General features: G+C 51.0%; 1 protein-coding gene and 1 non-coding gene across 6 annotated transcripts; both read left to right on the forward strand.

Annotated features, from left to right (window-relative positions):
* The first annotated feature begins 9,614 nt into the window (after positions 1–9,614).
* On the forward strand, positions 9,615–17,440 carry LOC111771541 (melanoma-associated antigen D4). 5 transcript variants are annotated; one of them, XM_023633721.2, is made up of 14 exons: positions 9,950–10,135; positions 10,895–10,953; positions 11,084–11,294; positions 11,601–12,431; positions 12,778–12,981; positions 13,082–13,145; positions 13,371–13,450; positions 13,828–13,919; positions 14,534–14,613; positions 14,698–14,740; positions 15,161–15,223; positions 16,172–16,286; positions 16,622–17,052; positions 17,234–17,440. In XM_023633721.2, the coding sequence occupies exons 1-14, from the start codon at positions 9,995–9,997 to the stop codon at positions 17,241–17,243; spliced, it is 2,424 nt and encodes an 807-aa protein (XP_023489489.1). In that variant the 5' UTR covers positions 9,950–9,994; the 3' UTR covers positions 17,244–17,440. The 5 variants fall into 5 exon arrangements, with proteins under 5 accessions (XP_023489492.1, XP_023489491.1, XP_023489489.1 ...); XM_070257310.1 differs by having other exon boundaries at positions 9,993–10,135; positions 10,774–10,953; XM_023633724.2 differs by lacking the exon at positions 10,895–10,953 and having other exon boundaries at positions 9,615–10,135.
* On the forward strand, positions 15,789–15,918 carry LOC111771705 (small nucleolar RNA SNORA11). Its single transcript, XR_002805631.1, has one exon. It is a non-coding gene; the product is annotated as a small nucleolar RNA SNORA11 (small nucleolar RNA).
* Positions 17,441–24,160: the final 6,720 nt, after the last annotated feature.

The following is a 24,160-nucleotide window of genomic DNA, read 5'->3' on the forward strand; positions in this document are numbered from 1 at the left end:
GGTGCGGTGTGTTCATTTTATGAAATTTCATGGAGCGATACAGTTGTGATTTTATACTTTTTTGTGTGTAAATCATACTTTAATAAATAGGTGTATTTGAAAAAAACTTGGGAGATCAAGGGAGATTTTGGCAGGAAGTGTAAGGGAGCTACCCTCCTCATATTTCGTCTTCCAAGCCAGGGACTTTCTTGGGCCCACCAAAATTTAAATGAGCCATGAAAATATTAAAGGTCCCAAATCTATAATTTTACTGAGAATCTATTTTCTTAACTTCGGAGGAATCTTTCACGAACATATATCCAGTCCACTAAGGAAATCTTTAATCAATATTCTTCTCTTTCTTGCTCCTTTTCCTTTTATTTTTGCATACTGATAAAACTAAATCTAATATATTTTTATTTTGAAAAGCATGTATGGTACAAGCCAATTGCTGTGAAATCCATTTCTTTCAAGTTCTCTCTCTTGCTTTTCACCTACTACGCCATTCTTTTATTCTATAGATGAATAATAAGATGTCTGAAGTGATTTTGATCCAGTATTAGAACTAGATAATTCTGCACGTTGAAACTTCATGTAATTTATTGTTTTTCATTATGTTTTCTCATAGTGCTTTATTTTTTAACAATCAGCATATTATGATAAACTTATGAAGTCACACTCCTATAATTTTTAATTTATATATACCTCGCCCTCTTACATTCTGTAAATGTAGCTATATGTTGTCAATCAAACCAGGTGGTCAATTAACACCATAATCAAAAGCTTTAAAATCCTCAGCATTTATATGCTGGACTTTGCTGCTTTTTTATTCTCTAATGATAATTTATTTGGCAGTTTCACATGCATTTTTGTCAAAGGATTCACAGTTCAGCAGTTTTGAGAATTTTTTCTTTTCCTTAGCCTTGGAGGAATCTTGCAGGAACTAATACCTCTTCATTGCAAGAATTCGTTAACCCAAGATTCACCTCTTTCTTGTTTCCTTTCCTTTGTTTTAGCACAGTCTAATAAAATGAAATACAATAATTTTTTATTTGAATAGCATGTATGGTATAAGCTCATCATTGTAAAAAGCATTTATGCAACATTATCTCCCTTTCTTGCTATCCATCTTTTTTTTATTTTATTTTTTCTTTCTCTTGTTTTTATTGCAGTATAATTGACATAAAACATTCCATTTGTTTTGGGTGTACAACATAATGATCCGATATTTGTGTATATTGCGAAATGATCACCACCATAAGTCTAGGTAAAATCCATCACCACTCATAGTTACAATTTTTTTTCTTACAGTTGTGGTGAAAGATGTGTCCTCGGGACCTTTCCAGGGTGGGTGAGCAGGTTTTATATTGTAAATTCACGCTAACACTTCAGTCTCTCTAAGCAGTTGGATACCTTTCTCTACAGTACACCAAGGCAGTTTTGGCATCTCGACTGCATTTAAACTATAGGCTAACTTTTGATCCAGGTTTCAACCAACCAGCTAAACAATCTGTTAGAGTTCTTTCCAGCCCCTTGAGTTAAAACTTTGATCCAGAATCTCTGCTTAGTGGGCCCCGTCAGTAAATTTGCTGCAATCCAACTTTATGTTCCTTCCACTATTATCCCACATCCTTAATATCCATTCCCACACACATTCCCCTGATTTCTGTCTCTATAAATTGTAAAGTTTCATTCATTTCTTCTGGTGTGTAGCATCCTTCCTCACGGGTCATGCTTTGTACCTTACCCTGCGGACCTTCCTGGACTTGAGTCTTGTTAAAGGTCTAGAAGCCAAGAAGGGTGTTGTGGGTAGGCCCTGAAAAGAATCATCCGTGCCTTGCAAGGCAACTGCCTTAGGGGAGGCCATTATAGTATCTTCAGGAAAAGTAGAATAAACCTCTTGAGAGATGGGTGGAGACACTACTTCTACTGGCAAAGAACACTCAGTAGAATTTAGGGGTTTGATATCCTCGTCTTCACTGGAAACTTCCCATATGTCCCCTTTCCAGTTTTCAGGATCCCATTCTTCCCAGTGTCTTCACTTTAACAGAAGACACTCAGGGGGTTGGGAATTTAATCTGCATTGTAATTCAGCCACTGGCTGGATGAGACTCTGGGTTTGGTCTTCAGAAAACTCAGCCCTGCAGGTACAGAAGATAAGGGTTTCTTTCAGGGCAGACAGACACTTTTCGATCATGTATGCAGAACTTGAGCTGGAAATTTGAAGTCCTGAGCTCGTCCTTTACTTTTCTCACCTTCTGCAGCGCAGTTAGGAGCAACCAGCCAATATCATTATACTCCTCAGTTTGACTAAAATGTTCTCAAGTTATCAAATACGTAGTCACCCAGAACCTTGCCTTTCATAATTCTAGCTTTAGGAGTGCATAATGGAGACATGTTGCACACCTCTATTGCCACATAACTCCATAGACCATGGGTGCTCTCTTTACCGCTGAAAACAGAGTCATTAGTGCATTTGTTTTTTTTTAATTTAATTTATTTATTTATTTATCCATTTATTTGCAGTAACATTGGATGATAATATTATATGGCTTTCAGATGCACATCATAATATATTTCGAATTCTGTGGAGATTACATCATGTTCACCACCCAAAAACTAACTATAGTCCAACACCTCACATGTGAGCCTAATCACCCCTTTTGCCTTCCCCGCTTCCCCTATGGTAACCACCAATCCAGTCTCCAATGCTATGTGTTTGTTTGTCATTCTTTTTATCTTCCGCTTATGAGTGAGATCATAACGGTGTTTGATTTTCTCCCTCTGACTTATTTCACTCAGCATAATACCCTCAAGGTCCATCCATGTTGTCACAAATGGCCGCATTTCACCATTTCTCATGGCCGAGTAGTAGTCCATCGTGTATAAATACCACATCTTCTTTATCCCTTCGTCCCTTGATGGGCATCTAGGTTGCTTCCAAGTCTTGGCTGTTGTGTATAACGCTGCAATGAACACAGGGGTGCAGGTATCTTTATGCCTTTGCGTTTTCAAGTTCTTTGGATAAGTACCCAGCAGTGGGATAGCTGGATCATATGGTAGATCCATTCCCAATTTTCTGAGGATACTCCATACTGCTTCCCATAGTGGCTGCACCAGTTTGCACTCCCACCAGCGGTGTACAAGGGTTCCCTTCTCTCCACATCCTCTCCAACACTTGTTTCCTGTCTTGTTAATTATAGCCATTCTGACCAGAGTGAGGTGATCCCTCATTGTAGTTTTGATTTGCATTTCCCTCATAGCTAATGATGTTGAGCACCTTTTCATATGCCTGTTGGCCACCCGATATCTTCTTTGGAGAAATCTCTGTTCAGATCCTTTGCCCATTTTTTAATTGGATTGCTGGCTTTTTGTTGTTGAGCTGTATGAGTTCTTTGTATATTTTGGATATTAACCCCTTATCTGATCTATGGTTTGCAAATATCTCCTCCCAATTGTTAGGTTGTCTTTTCGTTTTGTTGATGGTTTCCTTTGCTGTGCAGAAGCTTTTTAGTTTGATGCAGTCCCATTTGTTCACTTTTTCTTTTGTTTTCCTGGCCCGGTCAGACATGGTACTTGAAAATATGCTGCTAAGACTGATGTCAGAGAGCTTACTGCCTATGTTTTCTTCTAGTGTCTTTAAATATAATCAGACAAAAAGAGGAGGATTGGCAGATGTTAGCTCAGGGCTAATCTTCCTCGGGGGAAAAATATGTGTATAATCAGATAAGAAAAGACATTCTGGGGAAATAACCAATTCAGAAAGCTCATCTTTAAGATTCTTTTCCTCTAGAGCAACTCTGGGTACCACAGAAAGAGAGAAATAGAGAAGAGAGAGAGAGAGAGAGAGAGAGAGAGAGAGATTGCTAGGAATTGGCTTACATGATTGTGGGTACAAGCTAAGCAAGTCCAAACTCCCTAGGACAAGCTGTGTCAGGAAGATATAGCCTCAAACTCTAACGCAGAGACTAATGCTGTAGTCCACAAGTAGAATTTCTTCTTCAGCATGGAAACCTCAATTTTGCACTTAAGTTCCCGCGACTCATTGGATGAAGCCTACTCCAATTATTGAGGATAATCTGCTTTACTTAAAGTCAAGTGACTTTAGGTGTCAAGAACAACTACAACACACCTTCATAGCAAAACATAGAAAGTATTTGACTGAATAACTGGGTACCATAGCCTACCGAAATTGACGTGTAAAACGAACCATCGCATATCACAGATATGTTCATTATCTTGAATGTGCTGATGGCTTCCAAGATGTATTTATATGCCAAAACTCATCAGATTATACACTATAAATATGTGCAGTTTACTGGATGTCAGTTATACCACAATAAAATTGTAAAAAAAGAAACAGGATGGAATTATATCTGTGATATATGATATGTAAAATTACAGAATATAAATATATAACGCTATATCTACTAATAATCTTACATAAACCAAGAACACACATCTCACAATACACGTTTTTCAGTTGCATAAAGAAAATGATACATATTAAACACACAAAAACGACGTTTCTTCATGAGAGGCATAGAGTGGGAGTGGAAAATGCAAACAAAAAGGATTGAATGAATGAATGGCAAGTAACTGGGCCTGGCCTGAAAGAGTGATGAGAACAGTGATGGGAACCGCAAATAAGATTTTCTCAACCCTCTGACCCTGAAGTATCTCCACCTTCTCTGTGCTGGAACTACTCTGCCCTTCCCTTAGGCCCTGGGGGAGCCACACTCGTTGCTGCCTCAGGGGCCTCATGGTGCTGCTCTTGGAAAGCCTGAAGTGGTAAGCCTTTTTCCTCTCCTGCTCCTCTGTGCTTATTTCTGGGGTCTCGGCTTAAGCATCACTTCTTCATGAAGGCCTCTTCTGGCCACAAGCCACTTCACCCCCAATTTCTTTCTTTCTTTCATTTTGTAACTACTATTTTATTGTTCGCCCCCAATTTACATTACTCATCCTCTTTTCCTTTCTCTTAGCACCACGGAAACTTCCTCCATTTCAGCGTTTGTCATAACAGTATATATTCGTTAGAGGGATCCTTTCTGAAACACCTGCCTCCCCACCCCAGCGCGAGCCCCATGGTGAAAGTTACCATCGTCGGCTTTCTTCCCCACGGTACATCCTGAGGGCCTCGTCCCGCACCTGTTACATGATAGACTCTCCAGTCTGTTTGTGACGGGAATAGAGGGACGCATGAATGAATGGATGAATTGAAAACTGAAAGGAAAGCATGGAAGAATCAATAGAGGGATTGGTGCATGAAGGTATATGTTTATGGTCTCCCCACAGATGTGGCTCCACATGGCCTTGGCAGTGGGGAAACAGATAGGGATATGTGAGGGAGAGTAAAGGGATGAAGATACCCCGACGCAGAATACGGGATAAAGGATGGAAGGGGCAAGGAGGGACTGAGTAGAAAAACCAGTGGGAGGCCTACAAAGATGTAGGAAGGAGAGAGAGAGGGGTGTCGGCAAAGAGAGAGGGAGGACGCAGGGCAGATGAGGGAGAGATGGAGAAGAGAGACAGGTGACATGCAGAAAGCCAGGGGCAGGAAGAAAGAAAAGGAGCACCTCTGCCCAGTGACACACTTTACTGGGCGGTGACCGAAATAATGAATTCCAGAGGTTCCCCCTTTTCTTTCTACCACGACCAGTTCTCAACCTTGGCCATGAAAAAATTGGGGCTGTTTGTAAAAATGAAGGCAACAAAAGTCCCACTCCACCCATTGCTTTTGGCAAAAAGCTGGTAGCTGAGATTTCACCAGCGATAAGGCTGCAGGGAAAGGGACAGAGACAAGAACACACTCCATTCTGAAGCAAGCTGCATTCAGGTGGCTTTGTGCCAAGTATATACCGTGAAGGTAACAGACTGACGCACGCACTGTTTTTGTAGACAGACAAAAAGGAAATACCTTATCGAGTCTTTCATATAGTATACCATGGAGAATTCCCCATCGTGGGGCCCTGAAAACAACTGAATCCTCGCAGGGACAAAACAGGGAATTTCCGTGTGGAAGCTGCCCTGCTGCTGGTATTGGGAATTCATTACATCAAACCTCTAAAATGGAGTAGAGAATGTAATGCCACAGGCCATGAAAAGGTTGTAACCATGATCACTTGATCCCAAGGAGGTTTTGGGAGGTGGTGTTAGACTAATGAGACTCAGTGGAAACACACAGCCATATATTGGCGTTTAAATGCTAATATCTCCCAAGCTCTGTGTTCTGTTCTAATTCACCGTGGGCCTGAATTGTTACCTTCAGCTGACAGAGGATTATAGACAACATCTTGAGGACTTGAAGGAACTGAAATGGACAAGCGCTAACCATACTGAAACCACGGCGACTTACTGATCTTAGTTTTGCCGTAAGAGCTTCTTCTCCCTTCTCTTGAGACACGAGGTAGGTAAAAGTTTACAGTGATCCCAGTTTGGGTACCTTTGTGTAAGGGTGTATGCAGCACGGGTGTGGCCTCACAGTGGGATTTATTTGGGAAGGACGGAGGAAAGCAAGCATGATGAGAGTTTGTGAGAGCGCAACACTGGTTTTCCAATGGTCAACAGCAGCCCTAGGACAGTTAACACAGCCTAACCAGAGGCTGATCGACCAGCGTACTCGTGAGGCTTAATTCAGAGAGTGGCGATCAAGGAAAAGGTATTGTCGGACAAATCCTTTTTATCCTCAGTTCCTTCTCTTTTGAGTGGTGGGGGAGTGAGGACAACCTGCTTAATGTCAGACCAGTTTAAGAACCGGAAACTGGCTTCATGGTACCCAAGGTTGGCGCACGAACCCCTGAGGAAACGGCAGGTGTGAGGAGCCACCGGCATTCAGCAGGCCTTAACCAGTCCTCCTATTGACGGTCATTTTGGTGGCGGGTAGAACCGCTTTTGCATCACCGTGGGTCCTAACGATGCAGAAGAGCACTGCCATCCTGATCCACACCCACAGAGGGAGAGCAGACGCTGTAAGACCAAGTTAGACATAGCTCACCAAGGGCCGAATGAGGAAGAAGCGTCTCCATCTCCCTGGGAGCCCTTGGACAAGTCAGCATTATCTCCCGATGGAATGAGGGAAAGAGGCTCCTAACTAATTTCTTGATGTTTCTATTCTTGCTCCTCCACCGTGCTCTCCACGTTTTTCCAGAAAATCCTTTTTAAAAAATGACCATAAAAACCATTAGGACAGACCCTTGCTTGGAAAGCTTGAATGGCTTCTTACTGCCTTAGATGGGACAAACAGTTGTCCCTGGGGAAACACATCGGTAAAACATCGTGAAGGAACGCCATGCATTACCTGTGCATAGTCACGTAGATAGATCTCAGATGCATGGATAGCAAGGTAGATACATTTAAAAGAACAGTTCTCAGTGAAAAAATTTTGAATTTAAGAAAAATTGAAGTGCCATCATGCTTCCAGCCATAGCGGATTAACAGGAACCCGATTTACGCACCCACCTAAACATCTATAAATCAAAACAGTTATAAAGCTTTACGTCATGGCACCACAGGCCACACCGGGACAGCGATCCCCGAGAGAAGGAAAACTAAGAAGATGAGCCCTCTGATTGCCCAATTCCTCCAACTTCTTGCCTGGACAGAGTTTACAGGCTGCAGCACGGGGAGACCGAACGCAAACAGAGCCCAATGGACAACTTGACTGTAGGAGACAGAGTTGAGAATTCCAGAGGCCAACGTGACTAGGATTCGCTGGGCGTAATGGAGGGCGAGAGCTGCACAGCTTTCCCATCTGGGTGCAGTGTCAGAAAGGGAGAGTGGTGGTAGTTGACTCCCATTTTCTAGACTGAGTAGTTGTGTGGGGAATGGTGCCAATTACTAAGATTGGGAAGACGGGGTGTTTTAGAAATGAGAGAGATGGCGGGATGGGGTGTGAGTGTGCGGGAGGGGTGGCTGTACCAAGTGACCGGTCCTAGACAAGCTCACCTTGAGGAGCCCTTGAGACATCCAAGTGGAGAAGTCATGTAGGCGAGTGAATGTATGGGTTTGGACCTCAAAGGTGAAGTTCAAAGTGTAGATTTTGGAGTTCTTAGCATATTAGCACATACAGTTATACAGAATATAGAGAGGCTGATAAAAAACAAAGATGATAAAAGTTCTCACCATAAGAAAAAAAATTGTAATTATGAGCGGTGATGGATGTTAACTAGACTTATGGCGGTGATCATTTCGCAACATATACAGATATTGAATCATTATGTTGTACACCCCCCAGAAAAATACAATGTTTTATGTCAACTAGACCTCAATTAAAAAAAAAAGAAAGAGAAAGAAAAAACAAAATAAAATAAAATAAAAACGAATATCAAAGTCCACTACGGTTTTCGTAAAAAGCACAGGTTCAATTTGAGATGGGACTATAGCATTATCTATGACCCTACAGTGGTTTCTCAAGGCTTTCGTTTCTCGGGTCTGGTCACCTCCCACAGAAACGTGTTATACGGAAAAGGCTGAAGAGACCCAGGCAGCTGACAGGGGAGGTTGCTATGCAACAGCTGAGGAAAGCCATCCAGCCAGGCAGAGTTGATATTGGTCACTGGAGAGTAAAAGCCGTGGTCCTAGCAGGAAGCTTCCATTCATACACAGGAGTCCTGGAGAGGCTGGACATAAAAACGAGTTTAAAAGTCCACAGTGGTTTTTGGACAAAGCACAGGTTTAATTCGAGATGGGGACATAGCATTTTCTGCCTCCAAAGCAGTTTCTCCAGTCATTCTAGAAGCACAGCAGCACGTGTTGGGGAGGACCCCAGTAAGTGTTCCTTGTGCCTCCCATTTTGCATGCTTGAGAAACCAGGCTCAGAGATGGCCGGTGATCTGAGTGGCCTCACAAAGCTAGCGGCAGACTGGCCCAGCACTCCATCCCTGGAATTCTGAAGTCCGGCCCAGCTTCTCTCCGCAAGACGACAGCTGCCCCAGGCCCCAGCCCTGGGAGGAAACCCGGGAAAACATTTACTCTCTGAATCAGGGCTTGCCATGGCTCAGGCACACAAGTGCCTGATTGTCCTGGCTGCTCCAGCGGGCACCAGGAAGGCCCCAGGGGCAGCGTGTTTGTGCCACTCACGGCAAAGAGGCCCGACAGTTGGAGCAGGGGGCGGGCCCCCGAGGAGCGATCCCCACACCTGGATGGACCCAGGGAGGGTAGGCGGGGGGCCGGCGGCCTCCACCTGTGTCCTCCTGGATGCAGAGCATGAGGTTAGGTCTCAGAGAGCGTAAACCTTGCTCCTTTGCGGCAGATGTTGAGGTGGGGGAGGTCTGTCGCTCAAACTGCAGAGGGGAAGGTGCCTCAGTGCCCAGGCCAGCATTAGTGGAACCTGGGTTTTGGAGTCGGGAAGACCCAGGCCCAAATTCTGCATTTTCTGTTTACTGGCTCTGTGGCTCTGTCTAGTTCACGCGGTGTGCCCGTGCCTCAGCCTGCTAATCTGTAAAATGGGGATGCTGACATCCACCTCCCGGGGCTGCTGCGAGAGGAAGATAAGCCCCAGCACAGATCACGCCACGCTGTACAAGCTGCACGAAGAGTACCTGGGGAAGCAGATGTTCCCAGCCTGTCCAGGGGCCATAGAGATGGCTAGTGGAGGGGAACACAAAGGGAACTGGCATCCTCTAACCATTTCCGTTTCCCTTGTTGCAGCTAGAGACCCAGCTAGAAACCACTGTATTTGTGACCTGGGGGTCACGCTGGGGAAGCAGGGCATAGTGGATTCCAGACCACGCTGGAGGAGCTTAGGGGGAAGGGGGAGGCCGGGGCTGAGAAGCATTGTGCAAAAGTGGGGGATCGAGGGTAGATGGCGGGGTGGGTCGAAGTGCACCACAGAGTGTGAGCGCGGGCGCCTGCGGTCAGAGTGCCAGGGGGGCGGGGCGGTGAGGTGAGGGGAATCTGGCGGGAAGAAGAAAACGCCCCCCCACCGCGCCCACCCACTCGCGGAATCGCATGCGCACTGGGGACCTGGTGGAAAGGGCTTTTGTTGGGAAAGCGGGCGGGCTGGAGGGGTCCGCGCATGCGCAGGCTGCCCAGCCGCGGGGGGTGCGCGGAGAGAAGGGGCGGGGTGGTCGGAGCTGCTGTGCTGGCAGCAGTAGGCGAGGGCGAGGCTGCGGGGTTCCTGGTGCTGAGGACGGACGCCATTGGAGCCCCGGGGAAGGTAAGGGTCCAGCCCCAGACCGGACCTGGAGAGGGCGAGTGGAACCCTGCACGCTGTGCCTTCCCCACCCCCCGCCCCCGGAGCTGAACAAAGCCCAAGCGCTCAGAACCTGAACCCCGTTAGACCCACGGGCTAGATAGGAGCCCCCTGGCCCCCGCCACCAGACCCAGGCTCCCCGATCCGAGCCCTGCTTACACCAGGGCCCACGTTCCGAACCCTTAACAGACCCGTGCGCTCCGTGCTGAGCTTCCTTAGAGCGGAGGCCCCACCCCCACCCCAACCACTCCTAGATCACGCCAACCGAGCTGACCACTTTGCCCCCTTCCTGGAGTTGCAATCCTGGGATTTGAGACCTCCAGCGCTCCAACGCAAGCCTCACCTAGTCCGAGGCCCCCACCCCATCCACCCCTGGCGCTCCTGTGTGAGCCCAGCCTGGACCCGAATCCCCCGAATCCCCCGCACCTGGACCTAGCCAGAGGGTCCCTGGGATTCGGCCTCCCACAGCTTCCTGCGGTCCCCTGTTGTCTGAGCCCTCTCATCTCATCTGCTCCCCCTTCATCCTGGCCCCCTGCTCCTGCCTTTAAATTCAGGCCCTTTGTTTCTCTCTCTCTCAATGCATCCCCTTTGGGACTCTTCAGACCCAAGCCCGCCAGTCGACCCCCTTTTCGAATGTAGCCGCTGGGATGGAGAGCCTGCCCATTCTAAACTCCCCTTTCAGTGCGAGGTCTCCGACGACGACCTCCTCTCTCCCTCTCTTAGGGCTCTGTCCCTGACAGAATCTACCCCAACAGACCAGCCTGCCCGCCTTGTACTGCCTGGTAACCTAATGATTGCTGCCCCCCCACCCCCGGGAGATCCCGCCTCCCACTGGATCCCGGCCCCTCCCCCTGAAGAGGCCTCACCGCCCCCCCCCCCCAGGCTGAGCTCTCTTCTCCTTGGGACCCCCAGCATGGCTGAGGGAAGCTACCGCATGGAATCGGAAAGCTACAACGTTGAAGACATGGATGAGGGTAGTGATGAAGTCGGGGAGGAAGAGATGGTTGAAGGCAACGACTATGAAGAATTTGGTGCTTTTGGAGGCTACGGCACCCTCACCAGCTTTGATATCCGAATCCTCAGAGCCTTTGGGAGCTTGGGTCCAGGCCTTCGCATCTTGTCGGTGAGGCCCCTTGTTGGCCACCTGCTGCTGGCCCTGGGCCTTCTCCCCTGGGCAGGGGAACTGGGCGGCGGGGGCGGAGGGGCGCATGCCTCAAGGGAGAGGATGAAAGGGAGGGTTGAGTGGGGAAGAACGGCCCAGCTTCCCCAAACCTTTTCTCTCCTGCTTGGAGAAAGGGGGTTTGGGAGGGTCTGGGGCGTGGTCGGGGCCGGCTGCCCAGAGGAGGAGGCTGGCCGGCAGGCGCAGGGAAGCACGGCGGGAGTGTGTCGAGTTGTCTGCCTTCCCCTCCCCTTTTCTCTGGCCTTGCAGAATGAGCCCTGGGAACTGGAAAACCCTATGCTGGCCCGGACTCTGATAGAGGCATTTCAGCTGGATCCGGAAACACTTGCCAATGAGGCAGCCGCCCGTGCAGCCAACGTAGCCCGCGCCGCCGCCTCCAACCGTGCCGCTCGGGCTGCTGCCGCCGCTGCCCGTGCCACCTACAATCAGGTGGTCGCTAGCCACCTGGTGGCCACAGACCAGGCTTCAGGAGAAGATACCCGGCCCATGACGTGCCCGGCCGAGGCTCAGAGAGCCACCACTGAGACAACCCTTGCTTCTCCGCACAGCTCCCAGATGCTGCTCAACAGTGAGATGGCCGCCCCCAAGGCTCCAGCAACCTCCACACAGCCCCAGACAGCTTCTCAGGCCCAGGAGGCTGCTACCGAGGGCCCTAGTACCGCCTGTGCTTTCTCTCAGGCTCCAGGTGCCAGTGAGATGGAGGCCACCCGGCCCAAGACAGCCTTCCTGGGTCAGAACGATGTCTTTGATTTCACCCAGCCGGCAGGTGTCAGTGGCATGGCCTTCCCACGTCCCAAGAGACCCGCCCCGGCCCAGGAGGCTGCCACAGAGGGCCCCAGTGCTGCCTCCGGGGTGCCCCAGGCTGCATCTGCAAGGGAGGGGGCAGCCACCCGGCCCAAGACGACCAAGTCTGGGAAGGCTCTCGCCAAGACTCGGTGGGTGGAGCCTCAGAATGTTGTGGCAGCACCTGCTGCCAAGGCCAAGATGGCCACGAGCATCCCTGAGCCTGAGGGTGCAGCTGCCCCTGCTCAGCACAGTGCTGAGCCCTGGGCCAGGATGGGAGGCAAGAGGACAAAGAAGGTGAGAACTCCCCGCTGGCTCCGACCCGCCTTGCTCTTCTTTTTCCTCTTCCCTCTCCTCTCCTCTGTCTTTCCTTCCCCTCCCCTCCCCTCCCCTCCCCTCCGCTTGTCCACCTCTCTCTGGCACAAGTGTGCTAGCATGTTTCCACTCCACGTAGTCCCTGCCCTCAGGCCTGGAGGGAGAAGAGGTTGGCTTAGTGCCTGGCATTTAGTAAGCACTCAGCACATGTCATCCGCCGTTCACACTACTCTCACTTGCAAGGCCCTGCTCTAGTTAAGATGTGTGCCGGGTGCTTTTGCACGGTGAGCCTGGTAGCCGTGGGTCTGTCCTCTCTCTAATGCTACAGTCCAAGCACCTGGATGACGAATATGAGAGCAGCGAGGAGGAAAGAGAGCCTCCTGCGGTCCCACCGACCTGGAGAGCATCGCAGCCCCCATTGGCGGTGCGGGCTCAGATGGCCCCTCGGCCCCCGATGGCCCTGAGGTCCCAGGTACCCTCAAGGCACGTACTGTGCCTGCCACCCCGCAACGTGACCCTTCTGCAAGAGAGGGTAAGAAGTCTGCCCTTCCCCCGTCTCCTCCCCTCCCTTGCGGGCCAGTTCTCTGAGGTCACCTATGCCTTGATCTCCCCGTGTGCTGCTCCTTCTTCAGGCAAATAAGTTGGTGAAATATCTGATGATTAAAGACTACAAGAAGATCCCCATCAAGCGCTCAGGTGGGCAACCTGTGCCCCCTCCCTGAGCTCTGCCCTCCCCCGACCCCACCCTCTGGGCCTCCCATCAGGTGCCCCCACCCATCAGACCGTGGCCGATCACTGCCTTTGCACAGTACCACAGTACGGGGTCCTGCCTGTGCTCCCCTCAGCAGGGCTGACCGAGGGGCTGCAGCTCTGTGGCCCCCGCTCAGCCCGGGTGCTTTCCCCACCTCTCCCCTCCTGCAGACATGCTGAAGGACGTCATCCGAGAATACGACGAACATTTCCCTGAGATCATTGAGCGAGCAACATACACCCTGGAAAAGGTGGGCGCAGAGACGGGGGGCGGCTCTGTGGAACACGAGTGGCAGGGAAGCCTTGCACCCTGCAGCCCGTCGAGGCCCGGTTTCAGGACTGCCTGCTCTGGAAGCCTTTCGTAACCTCTCCACCTGGGAGCTTCCACTGTGTACCTCCTTCCCTCGTGCTCTCTCAGTATGTCCGTTGCCTCGTGAAGTGAGTCCTGGCGCCTCGGCCGGTGCCAGAGGTCCCACAGGGCAGTTCCTCTGCGTCCTCTCTTCTTCCACCCTCCCCCACGACTTGGGGTTCCCTGCTGAGGAAAAGTTCTAACGGGGAATTGAGTGACTGCGTGCAGGACACCCAGCGTGGATTTTTCATCTCACGTTCTGTTTTCTCCCCCGTGTAGAAGTTTGGGATCCACCTGAAGGAAATTGACAAGGAGGAACACCTGTACATCCTTGTCTGCACACGGGATTCTTCAGCTCGCCTCCTGGGAAAGTGAGAAAGGGCAGGAGGGCGTGGCCTTCCCCGGTGGTGTCTCGCCCCTCCTCTCTGAGAAACGGGAAAACGGCTTGAGGGCCTAGCACCGACCCCACTCACAGTTAGGGGTGCCGAGCGATTAAGGGACGAAAGGGGTAGAAACGTGGCACGAGGCCTTGCTGCGATCAGGGTTTCACCCCCGTTCTCCCCTCCGCCCCGCAGTCTTCCTAGGAAAGCAGGCTTCTTGTTGCTTGCCTCTTCTTGCTAAGTGCTTGGCCATGGCTTGGCAGAGAGGTCCTGGGGGGAGCTTCCTGTTGAGTTGTGCTCCCGATGCACAAAGGGCAGGGTAGGTCTGGATGTGCCTCTGGACACATGGTTGCCAAGGGTTTGCTCCCTGCCTAGCCCCATCCTTGGCAGAACCCTGGGAGGTGGTGTTAGTATCCACATGAGATGGTTGGAGTGACTCCACCTCCGGCGGAGGGGTGCACTGTCTGGATCAGGTAGCAAACCGTGCACAGAGTGGGAAGAAGTGCCCTGTGGCCGTGCGCTCTGGGAGAGGCTAGTTGGGTGAGCTATCTGTAGTCCCTCGGGTAAACGGCTGCCTGACAGGATCCCTCTTTCTACACCTTTAGGACCAAGGACACTCCCCGCCTGAGTCTCCTCTTGGTGATTCTGGGAGTCATCTTCATGAATGGCAACCGTGCCAGCGAGGGTGAGTGGCTGGCTCTCCAGCTGGGGGCTTGCCCACAGTCTCACCTTTCTGTCCTAAATTCTTGTACCTCATCTCCCCTCACAGCTGTCCTCTGGGAAGCACTACGCAAGATGGGACTGCGCCCTGGGTACGAGTGGGCTCTCTCGGCTCCCACCCCTCAGTATTGTCCTTGGGCACAAGAGGAGGCCCCAGGATTGCAACTGCCTGGTGGTCTGGCGCGGGGCAGCCACGTCCTGGATTTGGTAGAGGGCAAAGGGTCTCACCAGGGTGCTTGTGGAAACGGTCCTGAACTCTCAGCCACCTCTCTGTTCCATGTCCCCTCTCTGTCCCCAGATGAGAGCTAAGAGAAACCATCCGAATTAGGGGCTCCATCAAACCCCTACCTAGGCCATCACTGATGAGCAGGCATCTGGCCCCTGCTGCATGCCCAGGCCTCCATGGGGATGCCCCATAGGCTGTGAAGCTCTCAACCCTGCTAGGGAGTACTCCTGCCCAAATCCGGGCACCGCCACCGTCGCTAGTCATGCATTCTTTTCCTTGCCCTCAGGGTGAGGCACCCATTCCTTGGCGATCTGCGGAAGCTCATCACAGATGACTTCGTGAAGCAGAAGTGAGTATTGACTGAGTGAACTTTCTCTCACACTCGTGCATTGCTCATGTGCTGGGCTGGCTGAGGAAGCCCTTGCCCATCCCATATCTAACACTAGAGGGATGAGGGTCTGTGGTGTGAGTGTGGGTTGGCGGTATTGTGAGTGTTGGGGGGAGTAGAATTTCGGGGAGTCTTGGGGAAAGGGAGCACACGTTGACTGAGCACGCGGTGTGGGCTATGTTGTAGCCACCGTCTCGTCCGGCACCTGCCCTGTAGGCTGTGTGAGAATTTCCCCTGCTTTTTTACATCTCAGGAACCCGGGGCTCAGATAGTGGAAGCCTGAGCATGGCCCTGGCTGGTAAGGGGCCCACTCTCTGGTCCCTGGAGGACGCGTGTGCACTCACACGGGTGCACCAGCGCATGTGTATGCACACATGCACGCGTGCGTGCGCGCGCGCACGCACACACACGGTCGGGAGTAGGCACGGAGAACGCTGCTCTTGGATGACTGTGTCTTCCCTTCACAGTCGTTGTCTATGGTGGACTGTCCCAGGACTCAGCCAGGCCATGGCCAAGACCCTGTGGTGGGGTGTGCTCAGAGCAGGGGACCTGAAGAAACAGCTCCTCTGTTTACAACACACCCAACAGGCATCTGGGTTCATTGTGACAAGGGGCACAAAACTTGTGGCCTTCCTATGAGCAAATACCCTACACGGGGGCCCCCCTGCACCTCCACGTGGCCGCTGGGCAGGACCAATGGCCTAAGGCTGTGAAGGCCTCAATATTGGAGGCAGAAACCCTGAGGGGGGAGGCGAGCATGGGAGTGGGGCATGGGCTGGAGGGCCGGAGCAGTCCCCCTGCAGGAGCTGAGCTGCAGCGCCGGGCTGGGAAGGGGCCACCTGGGAGCCAGTAGTGCAAGAACAGGTCTGCCTGGCCGGAAGCCAAAGTTTATTTTCCTCTTGCACTAAGGTACCTGGAATACAAGAAGATCCCCAATAGCAGCCCACCTGAGTATGAATTCCTGTGGGGCCTGCGAGCCCGGCACGAGACCAGCAAGATGAGGGTGCTGAGATTCATCGCCCAGGTGACGGAGAGGCTCTGTTCAGGGCCGGGCACTGGGGTTGGCACTTCCCAGACCTTGTTTGTTTCTTGGTCACGACCTTCTTAGGCCGTTTGTCCAGTGAGGATACTGAAGCTCAGAAAGGTTGTCTAAGTCACTTACACAAGTTCACAGACGTAGTATGTGTGAGGGATGGGGCGAAATCCCAGGTCTGGCCCAGAATGATAGGAGCCCGATTCCAGGCCTCTTGATTTTTGTCATGATTACGCAAAGCCTTGCACGGGAGGGTCTGTGGCAGGAAGCAGGTGCTCAGTGAACGTAGGGTGGCTGTTAGGATGGTTGCTGTTATTCCATCGCAGAATCAGAACCGAGACCCCCGGGAGTGGAAGGCTCATTTCTTGGAGGCTGTGGATGATGCTTTCAAGACGATGGATGTGGATATGGCCGAGGAGCACGCCAGGGCCCAGATGAGGGCCCAGATGAACATCGGAGATGAAGCTCTGATTGGACGATGGAGCTGGGACGACATACAGGTGGAGCTCCTGACCTGGGATGAGGACGGAGATTTTGGAGACGCCTGGGCCAGGATCCCCTTTGCTTTCTGGGCCAGATACCATCAGTACATTCTGAATAGCAACCGTGCCAACAGGAGAGCCACTTGGAGAGCTGGCGTCAGCAGTGGCACCAACGGTGGGGCCAGCACCAGCATCCTAGATGGCCCTAGCACCAGCTCCACCATCCGGACCAGAAATGCCGCCAGAACGAGTGCCAACTTCTTCTCCTGGATCCAGTAAGCTTGCCGGTCGATACATGAGACTCTGAAGGAGGGGCTGTGAGAAGACAGGGCAAGGCCTGGGGTCGGGTGGCGGAACGAGGAGAGTGTGGAGAGACACTTGTTTTGATCCTTACAGCCCTCTCTGTTTCACGTGTGTGTATATTTCTGTTTTCCCCTCTGTGTCTTCTGTCGACAGGCAACGCTGATGAGCTGCCGCCGTCACTCACCGAGCCAGAGTGCCTCCTCAGATCCCTCCTTAACGTAGCACTCTAGGCGCCTTCTACCTGCCCATCGAAGATGGCATGCCAGATGAAGCTCTCTTTGCCCTTCCCGCCTTCATTGTGTGCTTTTGTCGTGCTTTCATGTTTTTGGTATCAGTGTTACATTAAAGTTGCAAAATGAATTGGGGCGTTTTCTCCTTTACCTGTGCAGGAATTGATCTGAGTGGCACGTGGTCGGGCTCCCAGGATTGGTTTGCCCAGAAGGCAGACAGGTGCGGGCAGGGTGCTGGCAGATGTGGCAGTGCCAGCTGAGTGTGCGGACCATTCCGGTCCACACAGTTCCGTGATTTCCTGTACCGTGCTGCCCCAGTTAGACGCCAACGGGGGCTGCAGGAGAAGGGATGGCATGGAGGACTGTGGGTTGGTGCCGCTGTCCCTCCCACCAAGGGACAGGGTCCACAGACACCCACCAGGGCCCAACTCTTCTGCCTCATCTTTGGAACCGCCACCCCAGAACCCTTCCCTCATCATCAACAATTGCAGGGCCTCATCCCCGAGATGCAGTCTTAAGGACGATGAGGTAGGCCTCACAGTGACATTCTCACCCTTCCAGCGGGTAGAAGGAGGAGCTGTTCCTGCTGCGAGAGTAGATTTTATGAAACCAAAGCTGCGGGCCGACCCCGACAGCCCATTGCCTGTGACTGACCCGAAGCCCGTTGGGACCTCTAGAGCTCTTCTTCATTGGAAGCAGGGCTCCCCAGTGAGGCCGAGGCCAGGCCTTGGTCCTGGGTCTTCAAGGGCTGGGTGATTCCTGTGGCGGGGGGGGGGGGGGGGGGCGGGCGGCGGGGGCTGGGACTGCACTTCCTCCAGTGAGCGACACCGAGGGCAGGGACACTTTGGACCCCTGGGATGGGCTCAGCAGGCAGGGACAGTGTCCAGAGCTTTCTCGGATCCCCTGGTGATGTCCACAGCTTGGGAGGACAAGGCCTCAGGTTCAGATGAGAGAGAGTAGCCGGAGGGCCCCTGTCCGCCCTTGCCTCTTTTGTCCAAGAAGAGGCTCTCCTCCCTCAGTCAGACCTGGATCGCGACCCAGACCCAGCTGTGTAATTTGCCAGCCCCAGTGGAAAATGAAACCACGGGTCCCCTTGCTCCAAAATTACTGAGAATTCCAGAAGAGCAACAGCAGAGCATTGCAGCGTGTGTGCAGTCCTGAGCGGAGTCCTGTGGGACCCTGCATGGGGCGCACCCCCTGGAAGCTGGCTCTGTACGGACGCCTCTCCTACAGATAGGCTTCAGGTGGGTTTCTGCCCTGTTGGCCGGTGCCGTGGTTTCTGCCTCCCTGGCTGCTGGGTCCATGCTTGGCGACATGGACATCCGTGATTCTGACAGAAATTGTGTCTCCTTCCCTGGGATGTGGGAAGAATGAAGCATGCCTGGGTCCCCAGTCCTGGGGTGATGAATGATACGTGCCGTTTCTGGCACCCTCGTCCTGGGAACCTCCCTGGCCCCTGTTGTGCACCCAGTAGGCACATGCCTTTTCATCGATGAAGGTGGCAGCACTCACCATAAGCCACAGGTGTGAGTTTGAGCACTGTGTGCAGAGGGCACTTGAGAGATGGCAGCTCATCTGGAAAGGAGGAGAAAGCAGCCTTGAGAGACAGGGTGCTGGGGAGGGCACCACCTCCCCAGGCCTCCAGGCTTGCAGCACTCTCCCCGCCCATCTCTCCTTCCCCATGGTCTTCCTCACCAGGGGCCCACTCCCCCGCACTCTGCAGTGGGCAGTGCTGAGAGCAAGGTGGGCAGGGAGGAAGAGAGCAGAGGGGCGGCCTTGGGAGCAGGGAGGGAGGAGGGCCCTGGGGAATGCAGGCAGACTGTGGGTGCCCCAGGGGGTTAGTCTGGTCACCTAGGAGGCGGCCTTCCTCCTCACTCACAGGGCAGACGTGACACCGAGGCAGGCCTCCCTCCCGCCCCCAGCCTCGGGCCTTCCACAGGCTCCCCGACCACAAAGGCCCACACTGCGTCTCAGCAAGTGTTTTTCGAGAACCTACTATGCGCCAGGGCCCTTGGATGAGGTGTGCATGCACCTTGCAGCTCCCACAGCTTTCTCCCCAGCCCAGGCCTGCGCTCTCTGACTCCTCTCACGCTTGTTGATGGACAAGCATTCCTCGATTCACTTGTTTCCAGTTATTGACTATTATGCATAAGGTGGTTCTAAATATTCACGTACAATTTCTTGTACCGGCCTAGTTGTTGTTAGCCAGACAGCTCTGGGGTGAGTGGCACCCTCTCAGAGGCCTGTACCATGGGTAAGGACACTGAGGCTCCAAGACCCTTGTTGTAAGCCACACAACCAGAAAGTGGCTGCGCTGGTCCTTGAGCCCAGGACCCTTTGAGGTCAAACGTGTGCTCTGCCCACTGCAGACAGCTGCCACTGCCTTCGAGGGCCTCACGGTGTCGTGGGGGCGACACACCCACCTCTCACCCCTCTCTGCAGAAGCCCACCCTCCTGCCCACGCAGTCTGCCCCTACAGCTCCTCATCTCCCTTCATTGAGCCAGAACCCCACCCCTCACGGCTTCGCTGCCCCTGAGGCTTATCCTAGGCTTTTAGGACCTGCCACCACTCTCCCAGGCTCCTGAGACATCAGGTTTGGCGATATCCTGGGCATCCCTCCTGCTCCTCCTCCTCGTCTTTGTCATCATCGTGGTCAGGTCCTGGGCCTGGCGCTCTTCGTGCACCGTCTCCTTCCGTCCTCACTGATACTCTGCAGGGGTTACTGCTGCTCACTGCACACGTGTTGGAACACTCAGAGAAGGGAAGCGACTCGCCTGAGGTCTCTGGCCCAGCTCTGCCACCACCTGGACAAGTGACCTAGGCCCCGCCTTTTACTCTCTGGCCCTCAGTGCTCCCATCTCTCGCAGCACAGGATTGGACTAGATGTACTCGGAGGGGGCCCCAGCTCTGAGGCCCTGTGGGTCTGTATTCTTAGTCACATCATCTCTCTGGGCCTCAGTTTCCTCACCCGAGTAACAGGAGTAGGAGCAAATGCCCAGCCCTGCCTGGCCCTGTTCCCCGGGCAGCTGTGAGCAGCTGGAGTGGCCTGTGCATGAAAGCGGGTAAGACGTGGGTAAAGCAGTATGCAAACGGGAGGTGCATGTGCCCCCCACGCAGCCCAGGTGTGTCTGAGAGGGGAGGGCCTCTGAAATGCACCTGAGATCAGCGCCTCTCACTGCCCCTCTGAGTCCCATGACCTTGGGGAGGTCGCTTCACCTCTGAGAGCCTCCATTCCCTCATCTGCTCAGTTGGGGTTACAGGGCCCACCTCGCAGTTTCAAGAAAGACAGCATCGCGCAGTGGAGACGCGGACGGTATCAGAAATGCAGCGAGGACCCCAGTCCAACCCCCAGCACCTTTTCGCAGCGAGGAGACTCAGGACCAGGCAGAGGGAATGACTTGTCCAATGTGAAGGTCTCGAGTTCCCTGGGTCCCAAATCTGGATGAGTCCATGTTACAAGTGCTCTTTTTTCTTTTTTGAAACCAGCATTGTACAACAGATCCAAGTCTGCAGGACATTGTCCCCTTCACATATGACTTCGCACTGTCCTCACACACCCTCACAGTCTCCCGGAGACGCCAATGCTTCAGCGTCCACATCAGAAAGGGACTCTCGCACCTCAAGGTGACACAGCAGTCCCTTGCCAGGCCGCCTGTCCTAGTATGTGGTTCAGCAAATGCAGGCCATTTTATTTTGAAATAGTTGACATATCCACGGGTACAAAGTTCAAGAAATGAAACAGGGTGTACACACTCAACGACCACACGAAGGATGAAAATTAAAAAGACCGTGAGTGCTAAGAGGTGCTGAGGATGTGGAGCAGAGGATCTCCCCCACGCTGTCCGTGGAAGGCTCAGTTTGTATGAGGCCTTTAAAACACATTAGGGATTAGAGCATGTTGATACTTTGTGCAGCCCCGAGGGAGGAAATATCAGAGACAAGGTCTAGGCCAACGTGAGCCTTCTGAAAGCAGAGAGGAAAGAAGCGGGAAGATGTAGCTCTACGACAAGGAGGCCATTGCTTTTAGCCAGGAAGCCGACACAACTGAGAGCCAGATAATCACGTGCCTGTGAGACGGCAGCAGCTACAAATCATGCTCTAGCCTGCTTCTGAAGCTGCCTAGGAAGCTATGGGGTCCCGGCAACCGGAGTAGGGACGCAGGGAAGGAGTCCTAGGATCGGGCCACCCTCGTGAATCTCCTCCTCTTGCTTCCTTCCCTCAACATGAAAAAGGAGCATGAGGCACAAGTTTGGGATGCAGTGGGGGCAAGGGCAAGGGCAAAGGCAGGGGCAAGAACCAATGCAGAAGGATATTCCCAGGAGATGGAGTCCACCCTTAGCTGTCATTGCCAATTCCCATCCTGAAGCTCGCTTTGTTCATCTGTGTGAGGCGGGGGTGTGGAGGAGACGAGAGGCTGGCTAGAGCCTCCTGCTTGGTGCCCACAAGTAGAATCCTTGCATGACTGATGAAGCTCTGAACGTTTTCACGATCAGAAGTCTACGTTTTGGGTATTGCTTATTAGCAAACTGAGTTCCTCCAAGTTAAACTAATAGCCAAGGTTTCTCCTTATCAGCTTCACTGAGGTTTAATTTTCAAACCAAAACAATGTGCTCACTTTAAGTGTACAGTTCTGTGGGCTTGGACAAATGCTACCATGCACGTAGCTACCACCCCAATCAAGAAAGGGAATATTTTCATCAGCTAAGAAAGTTCCCTTGCGCCCCTTCCCACTGAATCCCTACCGTCCACATCCAGCCTTAGGCAACCACTGGTCTTTCTATATCGCTATAGTTTAGAATTCTCTTTCCTCGAGTCTATTACACACATAAATATGCGGTATGTAATCTTTCCTGTCTGTCTCCTCTTTTCCCTATTTGAATGTTTCGGAAATTCATCCATGCCACGGCAGGAATCAGTAGACTGAACTAAAATTTTTTCTATTCACAGACAACCTGATGGCCCCTATTGAAATCACACAGATATACAAAAGTCTCCTATCCTAGAACTAATAACTGAATTTATCTAGAGTGCCGGATACAAGATTAAGACACAAAATCAATCATATTTCCATATACTAGCAAAGAAGAGTCGGAAAATGAAATTTAAGAGAGGAATGCCACTCGCCACTCAAAAAGAAGTGCAATTCTTAGCTGTGAATCCAACAAATGATGCACTCTATTTGCATGCTGAAAACAGCAAAACACTGAAGAAGGAAATAAAAGAAGACCCAAACAAATGGAGCAATGTACTATGGTCATGGATTGGAACAGGAACGCAATCAGGAACGTAAAACTTTTAGAAGGAAACAATGGAAAATCTTCGACCTGGGGTTTGGCAAAGATCTTTTAGGCGTGGCACCAAAAACCCCTTTTTCCCCTGTGAAAGATACTGTTAAGGGTTTGAACAGACAAATTCCAAGCTGGGAGAATGTATCTGCACATTACATATCCAACAAAGGTCTTGTCTTGTATCCAGAAGATGTAAAGAACTGTCAAAACTCAACAGTAAGAAAACACCGGAAAAAAAGTTTGAACAGATACTTCAACACAAAGGATATATAGGTGGCAACTGAGCACTTGAACAAGAGGTTAACCTTGCCGGCTCTCAGGCAAATGCACATTAAAGCTAAGGCAAGATAATAGCATTCCTGTATTGAAATTGCTAAAACTAAAGAAAAAGAAAAAGAAACAAGCAGGCAAGCCAACAAAAAACCACCTGACAATACCAAATGGGGTTGAGGAGGATGGGCAGCAACTGGATTTACCACATGTTGCTGGAGGGAAGGAAAAGTGGTACAGCCACTATGGAAAAACAGTTTTATTGCTTCTTAGGAAGTTAAACATACACTTAGCCACATGACCCAGCAATCTCACCCTGAAACATTTCCCTTAGAGAAGTGTAATCTTGAGTTCACACCAAAACCTATACATGAATGTTTATAGCAGCTCCGTTCTTAATCACCAAAAACTTGAAACAACCCCAAAGTCCTTCAACAAAGTGCACTATTTCCATACAATTGAATACTATTCAATGGTAGAAAGGAATGGCCTAGCGATGGAGCCAACAACTTGGATGAAACTCAAAAGCATAAATTATGCTTAGTGATAGAAGGCAGTCTCAGAAGGTTACATCTTAAATGCTTCTGCTTATATGACCTTCTTGAAAAGGCAAAACTAACATGACTGAGAGCAGATTGCTGGTGCCATGGTTAGGTGTGGAGAGAGAGTGTGACTGCAAAGGGACAGCACTGGGGACTTCTTGGGGGTGATGGAAACCTTCCGAATACTGATTGCAGTGGTGGTTACAAGAATCTAGACAGGTGTTAAAATTCCTAGAACTGGATGTCCAAAAGAAGTCTATGTCACCGAATATTAATTTAAAAATAAAATTAAGGAAATAATGGTGAAATAGTTTTCTCCATCAAACAAAAAATGTATTAGAATTGTACACCAGTGGCCTGCACTATGGAAAATATGGAATGCATTTCTTTAAGGTGAAGGAAAACCATTCCAAATCTAAACCCAGATCAATGCAAAGGAATGAATAGCTATAGAAATGGTATATATGGGTCGGAGAGGTCGGGGGGGAAGTGGTTGTTTTTTTTTTTAAACTACTTTCTTTAAAAGCTAATTGAATGTTTTCAACACCAATACCAGTGCATTGTAGGGGATATAATATATGTATAAACAAAATGTATGGAAACGCATGATGGATGGGAGTGTAGAAATAAAGGCATACTATGTAAGTTTTTTACCTTGTAGATGAAGTAGAATCTTATTATTTTGAAGGTGAAATGCCTAAATTTAAATATGTATAATATAATCTCTACAAGAACCACTTAAATAGAAA

This window comes from Equus caballus, chromosome X, assembly GCF_041296265.1.
Source record: "Equus caballus isolate H_3958 breed thoroughbred chromosome X, TB-T2T, whole genome shotgun sequence".
Lineage (NCBI taxonomy): Eukaryota > Metazoa > Chordata > Mammalia > Perissodactyla > Equidae > Equus > Equus caballus.